This window comes from Pyxicephalus adspersus, chromosome 6 (genome assembly GCF_032062135.1).
Source record: "Pyxicephalus adspersus chromosome 6, UCB_Pads_2.0, whole genome shotgun sequence".
Lineage (NCBI taxonomy): Eukaryota > Metazoa > Chordata > Amphibia > Anura > Pyxicephalidae > Pyxicephalus > Pyxicephalus adspersus.
This window is the reverse complement of record NC_092863.1, coordinates 55693708-55718943: the sequence shown is the minus strand read 5'-3', so window position 1 is coordinate 55718943 and position 25236 is coordinate 55693708. Positions and strand designations below refer to the sequence as shown.

General features: G+C 34.9%; 1 protein-coding gene across 1 annotated transcript in view; it reads left to right on the top strand.

Annotated features, from left to right (window-relative positions):
- Positions 1 to 21215, top strand: part of IFT81 (intraflagellar transport 81) — a 73454-nt gene extending 52239 nt beyond the window's left edge. The window contains exons 14-19 of the mRNA XM_072415891.1: positions 248 to 337; positions 6360 to 6446; positions 7522 to 7593; positions 7667 to 7752; positions 12847 to 12892; positions 19265 to 21215. Coding sequence (XP_072271992.1) covers positions 248 to 337; positions 6360 to 6446; positions 7522 to 7593; positions 7667 to 7752; positions 12847 to 12892; positions 19265 to 19447 — 564 coding nt within the window. The 3' untranslated portion in view covers positions 19448 to 21215. The remainder of the gene's footprint in view (positions 1 to 247; positions 338 to 6359; positions 6447 to 7521; positions 7594 to 7666; positions 7753 to 12846; positions 12893 to 19264) is intronic.
- The last annotated feature ends 4021 nt before the right edge of the window (positions 21216 to 25236 follow it).

Here is a 25236-nt window from a genome sequence, read left to right as displayed (position 1 = left end):
AGCTGTTTGTGATGTTTGAAAGTTCTTTCTTTTGTCTAAAAAAATGTAGCCAACAGAACAGAAAGTGAGGGTAATTTCTTGTAATAGAGCCCCAAGTAGCAGCAAAACCTGACAGAAGTTCTAACCATTCTCCAAAAAGGAAGGTTTTAGCCAGCTCATTCACTTCAAAGAATAATGCTGATTTGCATAGTCTTTTGAATATTTGAAATCTAAACATATATAATGTGTGTTTTCTTTTCTGTTTTAGGTAAAGAAATTAAATGCCATGATTGCAGATAAGAAATCAGCATTGGCCCCTGTTATAAAAGAACTAAGGCCTTTACGTCAGCAGTGTCAGGTTTGTAAACTTCCTAATTGTTTGATTATTTTTTTGGGCAGGTTCATCTTCTCCTGTGTTATTGCTTGTATTTGTCAGTCATTTACAACCCCTGGGTGATTGTACACCACTGCGCAATATGTTGTCACATTAGTTCTGGGGAAGGGAAAGTATTTCTAGCTTTAACATAACCCTGATATTTTAAATATTGTGACATGGTAAAAGGGGTCATCCTGAAGGGAAGATATATTTCTCTTCGTTTCCTCTCCTATGGAAGAGATTACCCATCCCAACAATCTGCTGGGATTCCAGACCTGGGTTTTGTATGTCACTCAGAAGTGTTCTGATCCAGGCCAGAGTTTGGTTTTGTCTGGGTATTATTTACTGCACAGCTGTGAGCAGCAGGTATAAAGGGAAGGAGAGGAAGGAAGCTCTCTGATCTGGGGCAAAGGAAATCTGCCTGTGAGAGCCATTGTTGTACTACATGTGAGTAAAGGTTGATGGAACGTTTGTGTTGAGTTGGCTGGGTTAGCCACCAACTGGTAGAGAGGAATCTGCCTGCTGTTAAGTTAGTGTCTGACTGGCTAGGATTTATATTTGTTTTGTTTAATTTCATGCAACCTTTTAATAAAACTGACTGCCGGTCAGTTTTCAACCTTATCTACTGCCTCCAGTGTGCTTCATACACCTCTCCTGCAGTCTGAGAGTATCTTTTACCCCAGAAAGGTGATCCCACAAGGGTGGTATACCACAATATATTTCTGTTACTTTTGAGATTGGAATTTTTTTTTTTTTTTTTGTGTGAGTTGTCTGCAAAGGCTGCATTGTTACTATATGTGTCTTGCATTTGTTTTTTGTTCACCTAAAGAATATAACTATTCATTTGAATATTATAGCTCTGTAGCACTGTAAATAAGCTTTATCTATAAAAGCAAAGTGTTCATAAAAGTCCGAACTTGGACCCTCACAATTCTGATATTTGATCTGACAAAATTAGCTTGAATCCCTCAAGTTTTTTAAACCTGCTCAAGTCACCTAACCATTATAAAATTACTTTTGTTTTTTCACTTAAGGGTTTAGTCTAGTTCTGGTATTGTTTAAAAAAAGAAGTAAAAGAGTAAAGAGAGAAGAGTAAAACTGGGACCAAATACTGTGCAGAAATCCAAGTTACTTTAATATGCTTCATTGGTGCTGGGATCAAGTAACTCCCATGAGTTGGGAGTTATGTCATCTCAGGACATCCAATGAATATGGCTAAAGACACTGTACTCATAAGAAAACCTGGAGAAAAGGCTGTATGCTCCACTGAGCGATTTATCAGTTTGAACCCATAACAAGCAAATTAAAAAACACCTGCACATTATTTAGGTACCTTAGTGGATCACAAAGAACAGACCCTTCACATCTGTTTTATCTGCTTCTTTTAAAGTGATGACAATGCTTTTAAATTTTGAAGCAGTGTTTTCACCCTGTAGTCAGGGTGGGTTTAGATGAGCATGTAGTATTAAATGGACTTTGAGTGACAATTACATCTCCTATCTTAAGTCAGCTAATGTATTTTATCCAGTATTGACAACATTTTTCCTATATTTGTCCTTAAATCTTCTCAAAACATCATAAAGTTTTTGAAAATGAAGGACTTGTAGAACAAAAAGGTGGTAATTTCAATTGTAACACAAATTGCTTTATATTTGCAAAAATGTTGCAAATACATTCAATGAGCTGTAGTATACATAAAAACATTATAATCTTTGATGTTTTTTGATAAAACATCAAAGAAGAGTCAAGTAAATAAATACCAAAAATGTCAAGACTCAAACTTGTATGTAGTTGTAAAATGGCAACAGGTTAGAGACTTGTAGGCCTTTTTTGTCAACAGGGTAAACCTCATGAATAAAAGCAGAGGTATATGGTTTACCCCAACCAATGTAACTGTCACATTTGCTGGACAGTTTAGTTTGCATATAAATATATATGTACAGAAAATAAAATATAGGCTTGTAGAATAAAAAGTATTAAGCGTGATATTTAAGGGGAGCTGGGATCAGTGCATCACTCAGGACACAGCCATACATTCCAAAATAAGGTTGTTTATTGACTGCAAAATAAGCTTTTATCAGCATACAGTAATCTCCAAATCCTAGCCTAGGAAATCAGCCCATCCATTCCATTTACTACACTCTGGATCCCAAATAAATATCTGTAAAGCTGCAATTCTGCCAAAAACCTCATCCATATCCAGATCTTTTCAGGCCTTAAATACCTCATAACTCTACACCACATACAGTTAGATATCAGAATATTATAATATAGTACTGCAATTGCAGTACTTAGATCACTTACATGTTAATGAGAATCAGAAACAATGAGGCTGACGTGGTTATTTATTTAAAATATGTATAGGTATGGAAAACACTTGTAGCAACTAACTTATTTCCAGTACAAATACAGCTGGATAGGACTACCTTGATTTTTTCTTTTTTTTATAAGCAAAGATTATCTATCTTTATGTCAACTAGAGCACAGATCTGCCAGCACATAATGCAGTTTTTGGCATCCATTAAGTTAGTTAAAAAGTTCTATTAGTTGCTTTTGGAATAAATCCAATTCTCTCTTAAAGTAAAAGCTACAGTATGGTTTATGGAAATTTTGCAAATATGCATTTGTAACCTGTTAGTTTTACATACCTGAATTAATTTTTTTTGTATATATATATATATATATATATATATATATATATATATATCATCTGGTATCAATAATATATAATCAACTAGTATACATTTTTCCGGGGTAAATACGAATTGTTTTGACGCAATTCAAATTGTCCTGTTTGAAACCACACTATGATTTTATTGCCAAGTCAATTGCAAATAAAATTAAAATGGTGAACAAAATAAAAAAAGTGACATAGAAATAAAATCTAAAATGATCAAGAACATAATAGGAGAAACAGGGAAAGTAGTTAATTAGGATTATGTCCTAAAAAATGACGAGCTGAAAATGAAGGAACATTTATTAATTTATTCATTTGCTTTCCAATCAATTGCAAACCGCACAGAAGAGACATGCTGTGTGATTTGTTTTATTGCCCAGTCGGTCTTGAAAGTTTTCAAAGCCGTGTCAGGTATCACAACCTTCTAAGTAACCTTACAGTTGTTTCTGCTGTAAAAAATTTAGTTTAGTTAAATCCCTGCCTCAAGTTTGTGATTGAGCAATGAAGGAGCAACAGCACAAAACTCTTAACTCCTAAAGCGACCCCCTTTCCCCCCAACTCTTAAGCTACCCCTGAACCTAACCCTTAAGTGAAACTAAACCTGCAATTACTCACCTACCAACATTCCATTGCAGGGCGCTACTATCTTCCTTCTTCTTCACTTCCTGAAGACAATCTTTGGCCATCTTAATTGGCTAGATTGAAGTAACTCCCACACAGGCAGGGTAGATGAGAGAAGCTGAAAGTTCTGGATTTCTTTAGCAACCAATGGCAACCAAAATTTTGACAGCTGGGTGATGAATGGACAGGTAAAAGCAGTTAATGCAGAAGGGAGTTCTCCTGTCACTTTTTGCAATCCCTACCTGCATAACAAATGATAAAAGTGGTGCTTTAATGTGAGCCCTAAACTGTAACTGTCTCAAGCACTGAACCCCTAAAGAGAAGTCTTCTTTTTGACCTACCCAACACCAAATGTCTAAGGTATGCCCCTAACTTTTTACCTCCCAACACTAATATTAGCAGTAAAACATACCACATGGAACATATTTGCTTACTGCTGTACTACTGTATACCATTCAAAGCATAGGTGCAAAAAAAAAAAAGATTATCTGACCTTTGGACCTGATAATGGACATCTACTTTCCTCCTGTGCATGCTGTCTATGTAGCACTAGAATCTTAAGCAATATTTCAGCCCTCCAGTCCACCTCCACATTTGTTTTACTCCAGCACTGAAAGTTTGTTATTAGCAGGATCACTAATTGCAGTTAAATACCTTTTAATAGTTTATTTTTTTTGTCTTGGGTTTTGATACAAATGAACCTTACCTCTGTATTAAATAGAGATACTTTCAAATCAGTTCAGAAAACTTCTCTTATACAGCTTTCAATTCAATAAATCCAACATTTCCCAGCCATAAATGCATACTTTCCCAAATATAACAGCCGTGCCCTGTTGCAGTGTTTATATCCTGTCCACAATTTTCCTAGCTGGAGTTCATGGTTGCAGAATGGTTTTCACATTAACCTCTATAAGGTCTCCTGAGCATCTCCAGTCTTCAGATGCCCTTATAAAAGTCTAACTTGTGTTAGAACCCACTTCCTGTGAGAAAACTGAGTTTTGAAATGTTTTGTTTTTTTACAAAGCATAAATAATATGATAAAGCATAAAGCAGAGTGCATGAATGTATTAGGAATAAAGGAGAGAGAATAAAAGAAGCACAGATCTGGAAGCTTTAGCAATTGCTAGGGTTAATTTCTGGGGGTTAGTTCTACAATGCAGATTAGGTAAGAGGATACATTGGAAATTATTGTTAAATCTTTATCAAAATAAAACTTATATTTCCCTGTACGTAAATTAGTATATTATTTTAGTATAATGCTTATAGTATATGAGCATTCAACACTTCCATGTCCCCTGCTGAACACTGTGGTTCCATCTTAAAGTCTTATATCACTATTCAGTAGTGACTTATGTAGTGAAGTGGGGTTTGGATCATGCAACCATAGTGAATTTTGAGGGAAACTGCGTGTGGCATTTCACCTGTGGCCGCCATAGGGAATAAATGGGGGATGTAGTAAGACGGTTCAGCACTATTCACTGCCGGCTGCTTTAACTAGTATAGTGGCTAGAGCAAGCAACCACTGGAAGCCACTTGAAAACCACTGTTTGAACCCCTTGTTTTGCCAAGCATCACCAGCAAATATGATGCTCCCTTCACATTGAAGAACTAAATGGAGAATTACTTGGTATGTTCACAGACAGTTCAGAAGATTTTCTCAAGCAAATTGGCATCTGGGCAGGCATTATCTTAATAGACGGAGTATAAAACTGGCAAGGGGAACTCAGGGGAGAAGATACAGTTTAGAGACCCTGTAGAGTGGAAGCTTGGTTCAAAATAGGGATGTTTAAACTAGTCACCAGTATTGCTTGTATGCTTCCTACAATTTACCCTTACCCCTTCACTGACTTATACTTTATTCCACACTGTGTTTCTGTGCAGAGGCAACTGCCTTGGTCTTGAGCTGTGGTGGGCTCGTCTTTCTTAAAATATTGCTGCCCTCAGAAGACTGGAATGAAATATTCAATATGCGATAGAGGTGAAATAAATAGATTAACAGAATAAATTAAGCAGAAGCAGGAAAATCTTTGCTTCCGGGTCCTTAATTACAGAGTTTCTCTCCATCAAGACTTGGCACAGTCACATGCTAGGTAGTGCATTTCTATGTTTTTTTTTTTTTTTGAGGGGTGGGGGGGTTTTGCACTTACAGTTTTCAGGGGAACTTTAAATGCAAAACTACTTTTTTAAATAACTCCCATAAGCAGAACTGTGTGGGTAGAAGCATGGAATTCTATCAAATGTCAGTACTTAAGCATTGAAAGTGGTTGCCTCAACTTTGTGTTGATGAATAAGTGCCCTATATTAAATAGTAATTAATGGCAATTAAAATCTTGCAATTAGGTGACACATTTATGAAAAGTGTGATCGCAGCTTGTGTGTTTGGCAGATAGAAAGATGTTTTTCATTTGGAACACAACACATTGGACTTTTCAGCAATAGTCACTGTTTTGCAGAAAACGGGTGCAAGCGTTCATTGCAATGTGGGTTTCATATCCATATGTCTGTCTGAAGCATCAGACGGTACCCATACCCCCCTTCCATGGCCATGTGTGAAAATGGAATGATACACATCTGCTAAGTTTAAGTAAGCGACACTCTGTGTGCCAAGATGACAGGCTCAAGCCGCTGACTGACAGGAACTCTCTGTGCCATGTGCTGAGGTATCACACTACTTGCTGACATGAATCTCTGCCCTTTTCACATTAGGAGCTGACCCAAGAGCATGATGAAAAGAAAGCACAATATGACAGCTGTGCAGCCGGCCTGGAAAGTAACTGCTCCAAGCTAGAGCAGGTATAATGTTCCTTAACCTATTCCATTAAACAAAGGGCTTGTTTGCCTGAAAACATGTGAAGTTGTTTAACTTATACATACAATATGATTTGAGCATTTAAATTGCCAAACAATATTTAAAATTTTATATGTGGATCAGAGTGTTCTTTGTTCTCATTTGCTTTGTTTTTTTTTATTATTATTTTTATTATCGATCGGCTTTTATAAAAGGCCATGCTGAGACAGATCAATTTTTTCAGTTTTATGAAGTTGGTAGTTAGCTAAATCTCTTCCTAGCTTTTTATATTTCTTAGGGCTTCACAGGTCCTAGCTCTGCCCACCATTACAAATTTAACACTGGCTCCTTGCATTGTTCAGAATTTAGAGCAAAGGAAGAATTCAGTTGTACCAGTGCAACTTCAAAATCTAACCTAGATGTAATTTTCAAAAACCTATTATTGCTGCTTTGGGAATATCATAAGCCATTAGATTATTGAGCCTATATTTACCCTTCAAAAACTAAAATATATTTTTGAAGTAAATGGCTGTTTCTATAATATATAACAATTTTTAAACAATATTATGGAAAATGTTTGGTTGCACAGCATCCTATTGCAGCCAATGAGATAACAGAAGACTGCAGTCTAGTCACCGTGTTAAAAATAAATAATTACCATTTGCTTACAAATGATAGATTTTCATTGGTTCAGATTAAATACTCTAATGCCACCTAGAAAATCTAAATATTGGGTGGTAAAAATAACAATATTATTGTTTTCATTGGTACAGATATTATCATATATGCATAGGCAAGGCATAATAGAAAATCATCTCTATTTTTTGCATTTGTATGTTTAAAAAAAATTATGGGTTTCTTAAACTTTAAAGCTATTCTGCTTACTAAATATTGCTAGGCTCTAAACTTCCATTCTGTTTACAGATAAATTTCCACAGTATTATGTATCAAAGGCAGCAAAGTCTGTAGTTATTACCATTACCAATTTACAATATTATTTGAAACAGTTGATTGAAAAGTGGTTTCTACTGATCCCTGTTGTATTACATTTTATTTCTAACATGCTCTTTTTTATCATAGGAAGTTCGAGGTCTTCAGGAAGAGTGCAGTCAAGCAGAGAGTCAATATCATTATATAAACTTAATAAAAAAGGTTAGAAAGTAGCTGCTTGTAAGTACTTTTCTGTGATTTTAGGCACATGTATTTACCCTGTATTATTTATTAGATTGCAGAAGTACAAATACAAAGGGCATTGGATGAAATGAAAGCCTATGTCTCTCCAGATCCTCTGGAGAGGAAAAAAGCTCTCAGGTATGTTTATTCAGTCTTGTTCATATTCTGTTTTTTTTTTTACATATTTGGATCCATACATTTGTGTATACATGGCTGTTACTACTAATGATAATGTGATACCATTTTTTAAACATGTTAAAAAATTAGTCTTCCAACATATCAGTGTAAATATTTGTGATCAAAGACTAATCTTCATTGATAAGAATGATAGCCTGGCCTTTGTTCTATAAACAACAAAAAAAAAAGTTCATTGATGTCACCATACATTTTTGATACAAAAAGTAGAACTAAAATATACAGTAGGGATTTTTTTTTATAATGAATAATATGATTACCAGTTTATAAAGCAGACATTGGCCCTACGTATGAAAGTGCCAAGTTTCTCATAGGGTTTCTATGTTCAGTAAAGTGTTTTTCTTAAAACATCTTCCTGTTATCTTGGCTATCGTACCTATAGCTACATGGCCGTTAACAACATGTCGATTTTGGCACTGGCTAATCTTAAGCAGCAGTTATCCTTTGAAAGTTAGTAAGCTAGGGTCTGTAAATGACTAAACAGCCTCCCTCTGTGAGCAATTGACATTATTGGACTAAAAAGCATCCTTGGGTAATTGACATTTGTTTTTGCTTATGTGTTTTTTTTCCAAATATTTTTTAGTTTTGATGTGTTTACTCATATAAAAATTCACTTAAGACTACATAGGGGACAATTTCATGTAGTTATCTAGATTAAAATTGATCTTATTTGTAATGTGACTTCAAATTTTCCATTATAAAAATGCATCTATCATGTGAGCACTGACAAACTGTGAACTGTGTATTTTGGTATCTAAATTTAGAACATTTTTGAATCTATGAGGCATTCTTTCCACGGTCAGAATTATAAATAGTAAAACAAGAAATCTAAATAATACCACATCAGATTGTCCCAACAACTTGTTCTACCGTCACATTATACAATTTAGATCTTTTTAGTTTTCCTGTTTAATATCATTGAAGATACAATGGGATTGTTGTAATACTGTGGACATATTATAGCATGATTCACAATGTTCATAATAGAAAGGGTAATGGAGAGGTTCCTGAAAACTGTAATCTCTGTTTCAAAATATTGTGGGAATGAAGTGTAACAAGTAAAGAATAAAGTAACACAAGCTCATGCTTCAGCAGGCTCACTTCTAGTACAATCCCAATGATCACTGTTTGCAGGGAATGAAAAAAGGTAAACCAAATATTTTGCCTTTTGCAGTGTTTGTTGGGTAGCATTAGCAGCTGTGTATATGCACAGGGGGCAACAATAATTCATGGTAAAGTGTACTATTATATAGTCCTCATCATGAATTATGTTTGCTTATTGTGATCCAGGAAGAGGGGTTGCATACTAAAAAAAAAAATATGTCATCCTTAAAAGTGAACCTCTAGATTTGGTGAAAAAATGTTTCTTTCAAGGTAATTATATGAATATAATATAATGATGTTATATTTATATAATATAAATTATATATATATATAAAAAAAAACTTTTTTTTGCAAGTTCTTATCTTTCATAAACTGGTTGTTAGTATCAACCTTCTTTATAACTACCTTCCTAATCTTAACTTTATAATAAAAAAGGATGATGTGTCTGTATCTGCTTAGGAGAAATTGAACCTCGGTGCAGTTTCCAATCACATAATCCAGAAGTAATATTTATGGGGGAGCTACATACCCATATACTCATACAGTGCACACACCACCTCAGGTTTTTAAATTTGCCAGAAAGCTACGTTTTCATTTAATGATTATATAAAATTACAGTTTAAATGCATAGGCAGGTTTTGAAAACAGTAAACTTTTTTTTTATTTTGTAAACAGATGCTTAGATCTCTGTTCCTAATATCATTAGTAAAAATAATGAAAAAGAGGGATAAAATATTAGTCATGTATTTGTTAAATCCTAAATGATTTATTCAGTAAAGTAGAATGAACCATGAACTAATATTTAATGTGCTAACTAGGCAGCCAGTCAGAAGAAACATTAAAATTAATATTTACATATAACTATCCTGAGTACTGTAAACAGCCTCAGCCACTGGTATAAGAATTGGCAGACAACTTAACAGGCCTGTTAATAACAGTTAAAATACTGTTGATATTTTAATCTGTAGAACAGCCCTGAATAAAATCACCTTGCCTTATAATATTGTGAATAACTATCTGCACATAAAATACATACATACATATACAATCACTGGCCACTTTATTAGGCACACTTTGTTAATACTGGGTGGGACTCCCTTTTGCCTTCAGAATTACCAGGCTTTTTAATTGCATAAATACAACATAGTGCTGGAAACATTCTCAAGGATTTTGGTCCACACTGACATGATAATGTCATACTCTGCACATCCATGATGCAAATCTCTTGTTCCACCACCTTCCTAAGGTTCTCTGTTGGAATGAGATCTGATTACTATAAAGGCCATTGGAGCCCAGTTAACCCATTGGCATGTTTTTTTTTTTGTTTTTTTTTAAACTGTTTAGGATGATTTAAGTGTGACATGGCACATTATCCCTCAGCTTCCAGAAGTTGGGTGCACTGTTGCCATGAATGAATGAACATGGCCAGCAACAATAATGAAGAAGGCTGTCGCATTTAATGGGATTGAAATAATGTGGATGGTTAGTTGGTACTAAGGGGAGCAAGGTGTGCCAATAAAACATCATTACACTACCAGCATCCCAGAGAACTGCTCCTCATTGGATATCCCCCTCCCCCCTTTTTTTGAACCATTCTCTATAAACCCCTTGAGAATATTGTGTGTGAAAATCCCAGGAGATCAGCAGTTTCTAAAATACTCAATATAGTCACCTAAATCACTTTTCTTTCATGTTTTAGTTCTACCTGGACTGATGCAGTGCAGTGGTGCAGTAATCTGTGGGGTCCAGGCTGAGCTTAGCATCAAAACTTTTGTTCAATCTGAGTGGCTTTCGTTGGTTAATGCTTATCTTTTTTGCTTTGTTTAATTTAGGGGGTTTTATTATTATGAAAAATTTAACACAAAAATTGAAAAATATGTCTGACTCGTAAGCCCTTTAAAGAAGTTATTAAGAGCTGATGGGTAGTTTATAGTAGCAGGTGGTAAATATGCCAGTTCTTGCTTTCATGTATATTGTGGTGGGGGAAAAAATGCTCTCCACTATGGTAAGAAATGCAAAGCTTTGTGACACTTTAGCACTGGTATGTCAGCTGAAGTTTTACATTTTCCAAGTAAGTTAGTTCAATAGCTTTTGATATTTAAACAGAAACATTGCTATTGCTGGAGTGTGCCCTCTTTAGCCAAACTTCAGGTAAAGAAACACATCCATATATATTTCCTGTGCTGTGCACAGAGACATCACGACCTAGTGTTTATACCTAAATAAAGAAAAAAAAGATGCATGCATGCCTTGCTTTTGAACAGTTGATTACTGTGCCATTATTTGAATCATTTTTTGGTATTTTTTGTAGCATTTATTTTAGCATTTTGGAAAAAATTCTAGTGTATGTTTGGCCACAAACTGTTGATGTATTATGTGATTTAAAAAGTGATAGTCCAAGCATCCAGAGCATAAATGCATTAAAATAAATATGTACAAGAGTATGGTCACTTCAGTGAATTTTATAGTGGACTTAAGTGAACTGCTGCTAGGTAAAGAAAATGACAGAAGGTTGCCATGACAACATCCTACGTAGAAGTTTGCCCACATGAAGATTGCAGTTAACGTTGGCTGTCTTTCATCAATTTGTTGTACATCTTCAACAATTCAAACAAGGATTACAATCACTGTTTTACATAATCACATATTGCGTATGCTATATCTATATCTCATATGTCTTCTGAATCTCCTATATTTCCTTCGGCAAAGAACTCCTGTACTCCAAAATTTGAAAATGGGGGCCATTTAAATCACTCCAGGGGTATTAGCAGCGCAATGTCAAAAGATTGTTGGCAGAAGTGAAGAATAGACTATCAGTACTAGCAATCGATAGAGGAGCATAACAGTGTATCCTTAGTAAACCAGTACTGTTTCTTCCTTTCCCTGACCCTTACATTTAAAATAAAGTCAGCTAATTTGTCCTGGGCAGCTTGTTACATATGTAAGTAAGAAAGGGCCTGTGTTGACAGGCTTAGGGCTCATGTCAAAGGTATTAGTTTGGAATGCTTCTGATATTATTCACAATTCATTGACAGGTGCATTTGACCTGCATCAAATGGGTTTGCATTCCTGTAGACTTGCATGGGATTGCAAATCTCTCCTGAAACAAACAAGAGCGCACATGAACATAAAATGTACAAAAAAAGCCAAAAAATAAATAACTCTGTAAAAAGTGAAAAAAACTCTGTAAAACAAAAGTAAATTACAGTGTGTGTTACAGATGGAGGAAAGCATCCTGCCCAAAAGAGCTTACAATCTAAAAAGTGGAGGAAAGTAGTAAACAATATGAGGAAACATTTGCAGCCAAGGCATGGTTGCTGTTGTTACAGCTCCCTTTTCTATACAAAGATGATGCCCTGTAATGAAACACGTGACAGTGTCCAAAGCCCTTCAGGGCAAAAGTTGCACAGTTAGGTGGTAAGTGGTCTTACTTAGGGACAGAAAAAGCTCTGCACTGCAGACTTGCAACTGTAGCTGAAATGCCAGACCTGCCAACTCTCAATATTTTATTTAGGCAGACTAATATAGCTGAATGACCAACTACTGTAAAGGCTGCTCAGAAGCAATTTTAACATCTAGTATATTTTTTGTATTGCACTGTAATAGTATGTTTCTCTTTACTACTTAAGTTGTTTTTACTACTTAAGTATATTGGTGAGTCTCTGATCTTGCACATTGTGAATTTTTTTTTTTAGAATCAATAGTACTGACACTGTCATTTGCATGGAATTGCACCAGAGGATCATACTGCAATTATTTGTTTATATAAAAAAATTCCATATGTATTGTGTTTAAAATTAAATACCTTCATATTCTTTGCTAGGCCTTGTTCTTAAATTACAAACAACATGTATGTAGCAATAACCTTCAGAAACAAAGAGTAAGAAAAAAGCTTTACAATGTGTATATTTTCTTTTGCTTCCACATCTTTAGAGATCAATTTTCAAAGAATATCCAGGAGCAGGAAAATCTTGGAAAGGTAAGAATTCATGCATTGGAGACTTTATTTCTTGATTTTTGTTTTATTCCCTGCCACCAACACAAAACAAAGGCAGATCTTGACACTAATCACTGTTTTTTTTTTTTCTGATTAATGATGTTGAACCACGGCTTACTGAATGGTGAAAATATTTCATCTTCGATGAATTTGATTTATTCCTTGGATCTGTTTCCTCAAAGAGACAGGATCGGTCACAGAAAACGTAGCCTGAGTAAAAAGAATTCTGACCAAAATAGCCTGTAATATGATCCATGCACAGCAAGGAATACAGGATGTTTACATTACTACGTGTATGAAAATTTCTGATGAATTGGAGTTGGTTTTTAAGAGATTTTGTAGAGGGAAAAGCTGGGCAGGAAGCCTTATATTTCATTTTGAATTGTTATTAAAGGGACCAGCTTTTATTTAATGTTTGCTGAGTTCAGTATCCTTGTGCAGACAATGCTTACTCTTCTTCCCAGCTTTCTGTGTTTTCAACAATTACCACAGATGACTGAAATAGCTATCAAACATTGCCTTATACAGTAAAACTATAAACTGCTTTCATTTCCTGTTCCTTCTTGTTTTTTTCAGGGATTGCTGATTGACAGCACTATTTATACAGCTCCAGACACACAATTTTAAATGTAAATTGTGGCTTTTTTTTTCTTAAATTATCATCCTTCCATCTTATAGTTAGGAACTCTGCTGCAGCGAAAAGGTTCATGTACTGATGCTGTTTTTGCTGACTACAGGAGTCATTTATTGTAAAAGGAATCCAGGGAGTTTTTGGTAAACTGGGGCCCCGTTTGCTGGAATAAATATCATCTTCTGACATGACACCAACGGATTATTGAAAGGTGTTAAAAAGTGTGGTACTTTGTACCACAGGTTATGCTGGATGATATGAAATTGTAATGCTGGCACATTGTCAGTGTTACATAAGTAACGCAATTGCCATTTTAAAATTAAACCAAGCCTTGTAAAGAATTATAGCCAGATTATCAAAGCAACTAATATAGCATGTAGCATCATTTATAATTTGTTTTGTTATACTAGCACAACAATTCTCAGCATCATGGTACCAGTTCAAAGAGGTACCATCCTCCAGTACTTGATGTCTTTGAGATATTTTCTAAACTAATATTTGAAGAGGAGACAAGCGTCCCTATGGAGATGGAGGAGGGCAGTTACACTACAAAAACGGGAGGTGAGGAAAAGAGCAATATTGTAGAGAAAGAAAGTAGGCAAGATGATGTTGTGGGGATAGGGTGCAGGAGACCAATGACATTATAAAGAGAGGAGGTGGAGGAAAGACAATATGGAGAAGAAATGTGGCGGGGGTGATTTACTCTATGGAGAGAGTCATTGGAAATGATGGGCATCAGTTTGGTACAGGGATGGCATAACACCACTATGGTAGAGCTGGGATATAGCAGACACACAGAGGGGAATAGGGGGAAGTCTAAGGAGAGTCTATTAGATAAGTATCACTATGGAGAAGACATATGAAAGAAATAAATTAAACCTAAATGAAAGGGGAGTAAGGAGATAAAGGGCACTATGGAGATAGGAGGCAAAGAAGATGAGTGATACAATGCTACAATTCAGGAAGGAAGAGGAGACTACAGTTTACCATGGTTGTGTGTTGTATGAATGTACATATCCTAATGTGTGTTGTGTGTTGTAACCCATGTTACATTAAGGTAATTATTAATTAAGCTATTAATTCAAAAAGAAACTGCAATGCCCTAATGTAATACACATGCATTATAGTAATGCAGTAATTTATTGGCATACGCAAAGCATTGCATGGCAAAAGTGTGTATTTTTTTACAAATAAACATTATAAAAACCAATAAATATTACAAAAAAAACTTTAGGCACACTACAAACTGAATGGTTGATTTTGTATATTATATTAAGCCATGTGTGTTATATATAAACATACATACAGTTTGCCGTATTCTTGCAAACATACGTATTGCCCTCCACTATACACAAATATACACACAATCTGCACATTACACTTGGAACAAACACATATTCCTTCATTATAATCACAAGCATACAAACTGTACACAAACATACACTTACAATAGGCCTGCACATAAAGATATACATAGCCCTGTTTTATACACAGAATCTAAACTCTGCACAAGCATACATATAGTCCTACAAGCATAGACACAGTCTGTACTATACTCTCAAACATGCACAAAATACACACAGGCTTACACTATTTTTTTTTGTTTTATTTTTATGAGTCTATTACATTCTTTTGTTTTATATTTGATTTATTATTTATTTGTCTTCCTTAATTAAATAAAAGTCAGAAATATTTCTGTGCATATTTAGAGGATAAAGTGTGACAAACATAGTAAACTACCTCTGTCTGGAATATAAAACCATTATATCTACTATGCTTTTATAGAAAGCCAGATGTTGAGTTTATTAAACAAATCCAAGCCCTTCACTTTTAAAACATAAGATATGTAGTGTATTTGGGGTTTGTGGCTGTGACTGTTATTGATTCCTAGGGAGAATTTCAACTTTCCCTTTGTCTGCGCATGATTCCAGCCACTGGACATGTCATTGCTGAAGAAGGAACTCCGCTTCCATCAAAAGCAGCTGTTGGAAATTGCAACACACAATGTAAACTAATCCCATAATGTGGATTGACTTATTAATGGTACTAATGGTGTTAGTCCTCACTATTGTATGAATACAATGAATTAATAATGAAGCATACATCATAGTCCTAAAGAAAGACTTTTGTCTAAGTTACAAGAAGTGTAAATAGCATAAAATGTGGACATATGTCTTTAATTTGCATTATGAATATTTTGGCAAATTATAGATACTTGTAAAATAGTTCTTAGGCTTTTCCTATGTAGTTTTACATTGTACCCAACCTACTTTCTTTTAATTCTCTGATCATTATCCCTGACTAAAGGTCCCCATACATGCATAGGTGCAACTAGAATAATTTTTATGTACAATTAGGTATATAAATTGTTACACAGATTCTAGGATTGCCCATTCAGTGCATAAGGCAAAATATGTAACATTGGGTGGATTTTGTGCACTGAGACATTCCTTTTTGTTACTGAGATAACATCAACTTGGAGCAATGTTTTTGTGTTTTACTGCCAGCCTCCATTTTAACCATGTTTAACTTTTACTAGAATTCTGCAGTCACAGCCCTGCCTTTATTGTATATCTTCATTTATACAGAGGTCTGCACTGTATAGCACATATCCATGCTTCATTTCCAGTCTATTTGTCTGATTGCTCAGTGTTATGGTCAAGAATTAATTGAAATTGAACATTTATGAATTAATTGTAATTAGGAAGCTGATTTATGTTTCCAGTGTATTTTTATAAAAAAACATATCTGGTAGCATTCATAACCATACCTTCAGCCATGGCTTTGTGCCATATAAAGTCTGTTGACTATAACATGATTATGACTGTTGACTAAAAAAGCAAATTCACTCCTGGTTAGGAAGTAGAACTATGGGCAGAAAGAGAAAAATAATGGAGCTGCTGGCAGGATCAGTGGGGCATAAAACTATGTTACAGGGAGGACTTGGTAAAAGAAAAAAAAATGTTTTAATGCTACAGACAGACTGCATAATATTTGTCATTTTTTGCCTATTGTTAGCCCCAATATGTTAGTGGTGCCTTAAAAAGGTAATTTCATTCATAGCATTCATTATAAATTTGCTGTACTAGAGAGACAACAGTGCAGCGCTGCTACTAAATTTAGAGCAGCATTGTCCCTCATATGGTCTGTGCTTGTACTAAGGTGAGATAGGCAGATTTTGCAGGGTACATGGCTATGAGCATTTGTTGATTCATAAGCCTGCTGAATGTCCATTGTAAGCTGGCGACACATAGTCCTGCCCACTGCTAGATCAGCAGAACTGAACGTGCTGCTGAAACTCTCCCACTATAAGCTGCAGTGCCTAGGAGGAGTAGCTTGTGAGATACAAATTAAGAATTTGTCAGACATTTGGGGAGATTTGTTTCCGTCACAAGGCTATTTTGGAAAAAGTAATTGGATTTAGGACCCATTTAGGCTGCCACACAGTAGCCTTTAGATATACTTTAAATGAAAATAGCTTTTCTTTACTACAATATTGTATCTCAGCACAATAGCATTTTTTACTTTTGTTTGAATCCTGACAACTTCACATTTTAACCTGGTTGAACAGGCAATAAATGCTTAAATATTTGCTACACGAACCAAGAAATGTCTCGAATAATCACTTCAAATCATAAGAAATGCCACATCCCACCAATAATCAAGGAAACCTGAACTTTAAAGGTATCCTAAATGGACTACAAAAAAATTCACAAGGTAAAAACAACAATTTATTTTTTTTGTGCATACAATTTAGCAACAATCCAAAGTGGCAATCCCAATTGATATTCGATCCGTTTCACTGGCAGTTGTCTGCTTCTTCATATTTATATTTGTATGCAATTATAACTAAGTACAAATATATCCCAAAGTCCTAATTTATTTTTTATGGGCAAATAAAAATGTCCTTGTTGTTTTTACTTTTGATTGAAATAATCGTAATCCATTTAGGATGCCTGTTTTTTCTATTTTCTTTTTTCCATTTTTTATTGTTCCACTAAACTGTGACAAAAATTCATGGCTAAATAATAAAAAAAAACTTGCAGCCATGTATATCATAAAAGCTTGTGGGTAAATAGGCATTTACAGCTCCCACCATCACATGTGTCTTTTTTCCAAAGACCAAATATTTTACAATAAGTAATATGCGGGAGTCTATTTTTCTATATCTATTTATAGCAGCTGGGTCTTTATCATAACCCTCTGTTGCTCCAGCAAAGTAGTACTTGCTGTACTCGTTAGATAATAAAATGTTTCCCATGCCCTCTGTTGGTTAAACCATGTTTTTTTTGTTTTTTTTTTTTTATTAAAAAGCCATATGACTGTTGTATAAAGGCTGTGCAGCTCTTGGGTGCAGACTGTGAGAAACAGGCATTGTGCAGGCTTTTGGGTAGAGGCACATAGAGGTGACGTCAGCAGAGGTTCCTACAATGATTCATCATCAGTAATGTGAGCTTACTCAGTTGCATTCATATAAATAATGGAAAGTCGCTCTCCATGGAGATGTTGTGCACACACATTACCTTTTTCATCATCCCAATTATAAGTCACACCTGTCTTTCAGACAGAACTGTAATCCTATTAAGAGAAAGGCAAGTTCCTACAGTACTCAGATCCCTGGAATAAGTCTTGGTTGGAACATAATCTGCTAAACTGTTGTATTCAAACATTGCTATGGGTTAGCTTAGTTTTAAATCTGTTACCAAATTAATTTTTAAATATCTGAAAGGTCAACTTTCTCAAATATAAAATTTTTAGGTGGAATTAAACTCAAAGTTTATAATTTCATCAAACCAATTTACTTAGACAAAAGGCCTCCAATTCTTTTTGAATATATCCTGAATTTATTTGTCATGTATTTGGTGTAGGGGCACGTTCACAGCTTAGAATCCAAAGGTCTTGTGCGGCTCCCTGTGGCTGGAAACCTGCCAGCTGCTCTAACACTCGCACTGCAGTGCTGGTTCATTTCACAGCTGGTACTAGTACCGCTCATTGCTGCCCCTATCCATTCACTATGAAACTGCCACAGGAAGATGTTACCATGTAGTGTTTCCTGGCAGTTCCTGGAAAACAATCAGGAGAGGAAACACTTTCATCAGTAATAAAGCTGGCCGATCCAGCAAACCTGGAGTGGATCTGGTTCAGCAATGAAAACATTTGCAGTTATCAGGGCATTTGTGTTCATAAATTCCATGCTAGGGCCTCGACTATTGTTCACAGATTCCTGTTCACCCTCTCCTCACCTATTCCTTTTGTCTTTTCCCTGTGGTACCTATACTTCTTTGACTACATAGCTTTCCTGAATTTTGTTGAATGCTCTTTTTGACAAGCTTTTTGGCTTATTCTTTATTATTATCCTGCACCTTGTTTTTAGATTTAGATTTTATTTGGGTCTCTGTTCATCAAAATTTTGTCAGGATCTTAAGAATTTTTAGCACATATTACTTGAACGCATTGTACAAGTGCTTGAATCGTTGTATGTCTCCTTTTCATGTATACAATCTAAATTTTCTTTCTCGATATTGAAATATAAAAATGGAATGCTTGGCAAACAATCTTATTAATATTATTTTTGATAAACAGTATTTATATAGGGCCAACATATTACATTAAGTAGGAGTTGACCGACAGATACAGACAGTGACACAGGAGGAGGGGAAGATTATTATGAATGTAATGAACCTGCTACATCACTGACCAAATGTGTTTTGTTTTTGTCCCAGAAATTAAGAGAGCAGCAAAAGTCAGTTAAAGAAAGCCATGGACCAAACATGAAACAAGTAAAGGTGTGGAAGGATATTGAACAGCTGATGGAATGTAAGAAAATGTGTTTTGTGAAACAACAAAATCAAGTGTCCACAGAGCGAGTGATTCAAGAAGGAGGGGAAGATCGTCTTATCCTATAGAAAAAAATGTGTGCACTTATTGAATATATATTTCTATAAAATATATTTATATAGCTTGGTATTGGAGGAGGTGTAACTGCGCAGTACACTCATCTAATTAATCACTTTAGCTGTCAAGCAAAAGAATAATAAAAAAAATAAACTTACATTTCTACATAGACTGTTGTTTAAAGTGTTCAAGTTATGTTTAAACCCCAATGCATTTGTTACAAAATATATTTTCAGACAAGTTTAAAATACCATTTTATTTTGTGACTTGTATTTGGCCATTTCTGGCAAGTAAGCATCAAACATATAGGCAAGAAAAAAAATAAATATAAGTTAGAGAAATAAAAGAAAATTTTGTTTCTGGGTCCTCCCCTGTTACTATGTATTATTATTAATAATAATAATATTAATAATAATATTATCTAGTATAATACAGCACCAACATATTATGCAGTGCTGCACAAAGTTTTTTTTTGTGGGGACGGCATTTAACCTAACTGCATGTTTTTGGGACATGGAAGGAAACCAGAGTAGCCAGAGGAACCTCACACAAACACAGGGGGAACATGCAAACTCCATGCAAATACCGTAGTGTCCTGGCCGAGATTTGAACCTGGGACCAAGTGTTGCAAAGGCCAAAGTGCTGACCTCTGAGCCACAGTTCATGAATTCACCTTATCCATTGCAGAAAGTTATGACAGGTAATGTTTGCACCTATGTCACCAGCCAGAGTGAATGCTTCCTGTGGGGTACATAATTACTACTGTCAAAATACTACTGTAATTGTTTTTATTGTACACAGCAGAAAGCATTCTCATTTCCTGATGGTTGTTAGAGGTGGAAACATTATCCGCTGTGGAACAATTTTTGTATTGTAGCCAGAAAAGAAGAGAAGTTGAGATAGTGTGAGAAAAGAGTGGACGAGAAGACCTCAGATGAATTTAAGCTGTCAGTGTACAGCATAACATGGGTAAAATATGCATTTTATATATGTTTTTTTTTAAATGGTTTGGTGTTCATTTAATTTTACATAGTAAAAATTGATCCAACAACATGGTACCCACAAACTATAATAAATTACATTATCATAATCATTACAGATTATGATTGCCATATGCAGATAAATAAAGATTACACTGGCCTTTACTTGTTATGGTTGCCTGGCCCCTGCTTAACACTGCAGCATAAGCATTTGTCATCTTAGTTACCGCTTTTTCTTAACACACTACAAAGATTCCAGCACATTTATAAAACTGTCCTGTCTGTCCGTCCTGGTTTGGTCTGGTCTGGTCCCTGAGAATGCTTGGATGTTGGGTCATTCTTCATCATTAAAAAAAAAAAATGTATATATAAAATTTAGCTTTAGCACGCCACTTTGTGTTGGTAATCTGATGATCTGGGGACATTTTTGGATCATAACGGAGTATCTGTAAAAACCAGCTGACTCATTTTACCTGGAACACACTTCTGATTTCAGTTGCTTTATTCTTGTTTTTATTATTTGCGATTAATTCATATACTGCCTCAGCCCAACAGGACATCAGATTGAAACAGCTAATTACAAGAGCAAGAATCTGTTTGATTCAAGTGATGTTAATAAAGAAAAAAATGACATCATCCAAATTACTGCTACCACATTTTTGTTCTGGAAGTGACAGTAAAATGTTACTAAAATGAACAACTGTCAAGTACTTCCTCAGTTGTATAACACGACAGTTGTGCCGCTGAAGATGAGCATTTAAAAAAAAAAAAAAAAAAAAAAAGCACTGATTGCTTGCCATCTAAATATAGGCCTGGAGTAGTGGTGAACATTTATTTGAGTGTCCTTTGATTAGTGTTTATTCTGTATGTAATGCTGGCTGCTCACAGCTATATTTTTCAAGCATACTCTGTAGACAATGTAGCCTGTAAGCCTGGGCCAAACCACTTTTTAAATAAATATTTCTTAATGTATACTTTGCTATGAATATGATTTTGCACTCCTAAGATATTAGGGAAAGCTAATTTGATTTATTTAAAAGGTACACTACAGTTAAATTCGAAGATAAAGACATAAAATGGGACAAACAACCTATGCTGGTCTTCTATTTATCATCTAACCTTTGTAAAATACACTGGCTTTCGGTAAACCTATGAATACCAAAGTGTTAAAATTAATGATTTTTGTTAAAATAAACATCTTGTAATAGCTACAGATACCTGCTTACATATATTAAGGTTAATTTCTGTCTAGGAGTCTAGACCACCACAGAGAACATATGAAAACCCCATGGAAAACACATGCAGGTTGATATATTCTGATGTGTATTTTACTGTGCATGGTCCCAGGGTTTTCAAATGCTTATTAGCAAATGTGAGGTTTCTTTCTCACTGTTTTCTCTTATAGCATTTTCAAAATGTCTTTATGTACTGTGTTGCAAAAAAAAAAAAAAAAATTCGAGTCAATAATTTTCACCAATGCAATGCTTTATTAAACTAGACACAATAATATTTTCTGTGTTTGCATTACGTCTGCATTATCAATGCAGATTAATACACTAGAGGCTCTATTAATAAAATAGGGAATTGGACATTCCCTTAAACGGAATGTTCTAGGACCATGTGTTCCAATGGCAGTAATTTATTTAAATGAAGCCTCAGACAATGTGAGCATACTGTAATACATAAAATGGTTAAGTATGAATATTTGTGGATTACCAAGTAGAGGAACCTCTATATTTTATTGGGGTATCCTGTCTAACAGGATGAAGCCTGAATGATGTAACTACAGAGTACATGCACAGGAGCCACATTATTAATTTTCAACAGAAAAGAAATCAGAATAGAAATAAGCAGAGGAAATGATGGTAGAGGTGGTGACAGTGAGTTCTAGAAAGCAATCCCAGAGGTAAGTCAGCCATAAAGTTCACTATACATGCTTTGCACATTAAAGCATTTTACAAGCCTTAAAAGCACAGCCCACAGAAAGGAGAGCCTAACAAACATGGCTGCCACACATTCATATATAATTAACAGGAAACATGTATAATGTGAATAATGCTTGGATCAAGATGATCTCTTGTATGTGTAATTAAAAAAATAATGAAAACATTGCATTCCCTTTGGTTTTCAAGATGCTTACATATGATGGACTTTAACCATTTTAGATTTATGACTGCAGCTGTTACTCTCTTTTCATTGATTTTTCAACTGTAGGAAAGGTGCTGTAACATAGAATCTTGATTTATCTCCTCCTTTATCGCAAATAAAACATTGTTCCCTAATAGTTTGCCTAACTGAACTTGGCACACAGCAAAGACTACCCCATTATGGATATTTATTCTGTGTCAGATTAAAGTCACTTGTTATTGTGTTTGCAGGTAAATTGCATTACATGTTAGTGTATTTTGCATATATTTATTAGCCTGATCTATGGGAATGTTATTCTGGAAGAGGCCACTAAACAATGAAGTGCACACATTTTTTAATGTTGGTATATTTAACATTTACAACTTGTGTGTATGCACACAATATGGTTAAAGATGGAAACTGGTATGCAGAAAACTGCTGTTGTCAATAGTAAGCATAAAATGTATTTATTTCTCTAGCATGTACTAGAAACAAACTATCTAGAATCATTGTAGGACATAGAAAAATGTTTTGGACATTCAAGGCAAAACAACAGTTTTGCTTTAAGCCCCAGTCTGTTCCCACATATACTTACCCCTCCCCCCTACACTCTGCTGCTCCATTCAGAAAGGAAATGACTGATACTTTGTGATTTCAAGGAGCACATGATTCTCTCAATGTGATAGGGTCAGTTAGCACATGGTCAGTGGATAATCTTGGAGCACACTGTGTTTTGTTCTAGGTGACTATTGCTGTTTGCATCCATGCGAGGCAGAATAGATTGTTTTTTTTCTGGTAAATGTTATCACTGAAAAATAAAGTAATGCAAAATCCAGAATAAAATAATGTAAAATCACCAGAATTTGAAGATAAATCCCCATTCTTTCTAAAGTGAACCTTTAGGCTTGTCTTGCATAGGCAAACCCACCAGTGGTATGAATCTGCTCGCTCTTATTCTGCTGTCCCCAGGCACAGGCCCATCAGTTTTTTTTACATAGTAGTTGATAGATTGTTAGACTATACAGAGTTCTCCAGGTAAGACCTGAATTTTCAAACGATAGCCTTATCTATACATCATATATCCAATGTATTTCCCTATGGAAAAAATGGTCAGCATAATTGATCTGCACATATAACCACTGCTTGATAAGGTTCACATACACAGAAATGCTTAGCACACCCCAGAATGATATCTAGAGTATTGCTCAGTACATATCAATAAAACATCATTGTATATAGAACTAAGGGAGTGAAATTGTTCTCATACCCAGGACATTTAGCAGTAGTTAAAGCCAGTATCACATTTTCAATTGGAAACTGTGACCTTGTGGTGGGCTTTCAGATCTCCAGCAGAAGCAATGTCAGTTGTTTAGTTTGCATCTCCCAAGAGAGTCAAGGACGTCACTGCAAACCTCTCTTGTAGAACACCTACAGGGAGAAAGTAGAGAAAGGTCAGCTAAATCTGCTAAAACACATCTTTTATGGTAAATTCTATTTATGAAAAAAGGCACAGCATCATTTATAGATTTGGATTTCCTTTTTTTATTTGAGATAGATAAAAAAACAATACACAACAGAATAAGAAGAATAGACTCAATAGAAAATCAAATAAAGAGGTACAGGACAAATACACAGGATGACTAGACAGCTCTGAAATATAAGCACATCATAGATACCAAAGAAAACACACTAGAATGTCATGTCAAGGTCTATAAAACAAATACAGATGTGTACCAGTTATAGGAAAATTCACACACAAACTAAAACAGTAGATACATATCAAATATCCTACAGGCACATCTACAGGATATTTCACATACTCTGAAATAACAGAAACAAGTAACAAAAAAAAACCATAGACTGATATGTATAAATATTGGTCTATGTAAAGTGGAATTCTTGGACACAGCTACATAATAAATCCAATCATATTTTTCTTTTGCGGGATAGATGGAAAATTGTCTCTTTTTCTATTGTTTTAGAAAATAATCTATAGTAGTGCAGTGTACAATATACAATTCTGACACTACAAGTCTTTTAAATTGATCCTCTATATCATTTTATTATTTAATGCAGGCTGCAGCAACAAATGTTTTAGAGAACAACAGAAGCTTTTTCCTCCTAGGCAGCCTTTCCAAATGAAAATCACCAAGGAGCAAACGGGATGAATTGTTCCTCTGGCATATAGATGTGCATGTAATTTGAGCATCACCTAGCTTTGTAAATAATAGGCCTTTTTTTTTTTTTTTTTAGAAAAGTAATTGAGTTTAGCATGGTAGTTATATAAAAGGGATCAAAAAAGTCCACCTGTCCAATTGAATATTAAATAATAAATAACCATGTGCAGTATTAACATAATACAATAATTATACCTATAAAACACATAAGGGCTAGATATATAAAGCAGAAGTATGGTCTTATGTCAGCCACATGTCAGAGTGGTGTGCTCTAAAAGAACTGGTAGAAACTATTTACATAACCTAAAAAAAGTAATGTGAATGGTATTTCCTCAACCTTGGATTTGTGCTGAGTTTTACAGAGAACACCATATAGGACACCTCCTGCCCTGGACTGCAGTCTGCCATTTATAGATTACTTGTAGTTTTTTTTAGAGTTTAGAGTTTTATTGGCTTTTACGATCAAATATGAAAGCGAACAGCTATGTAATTGTTCTATATGAATTTTTTGGCCCA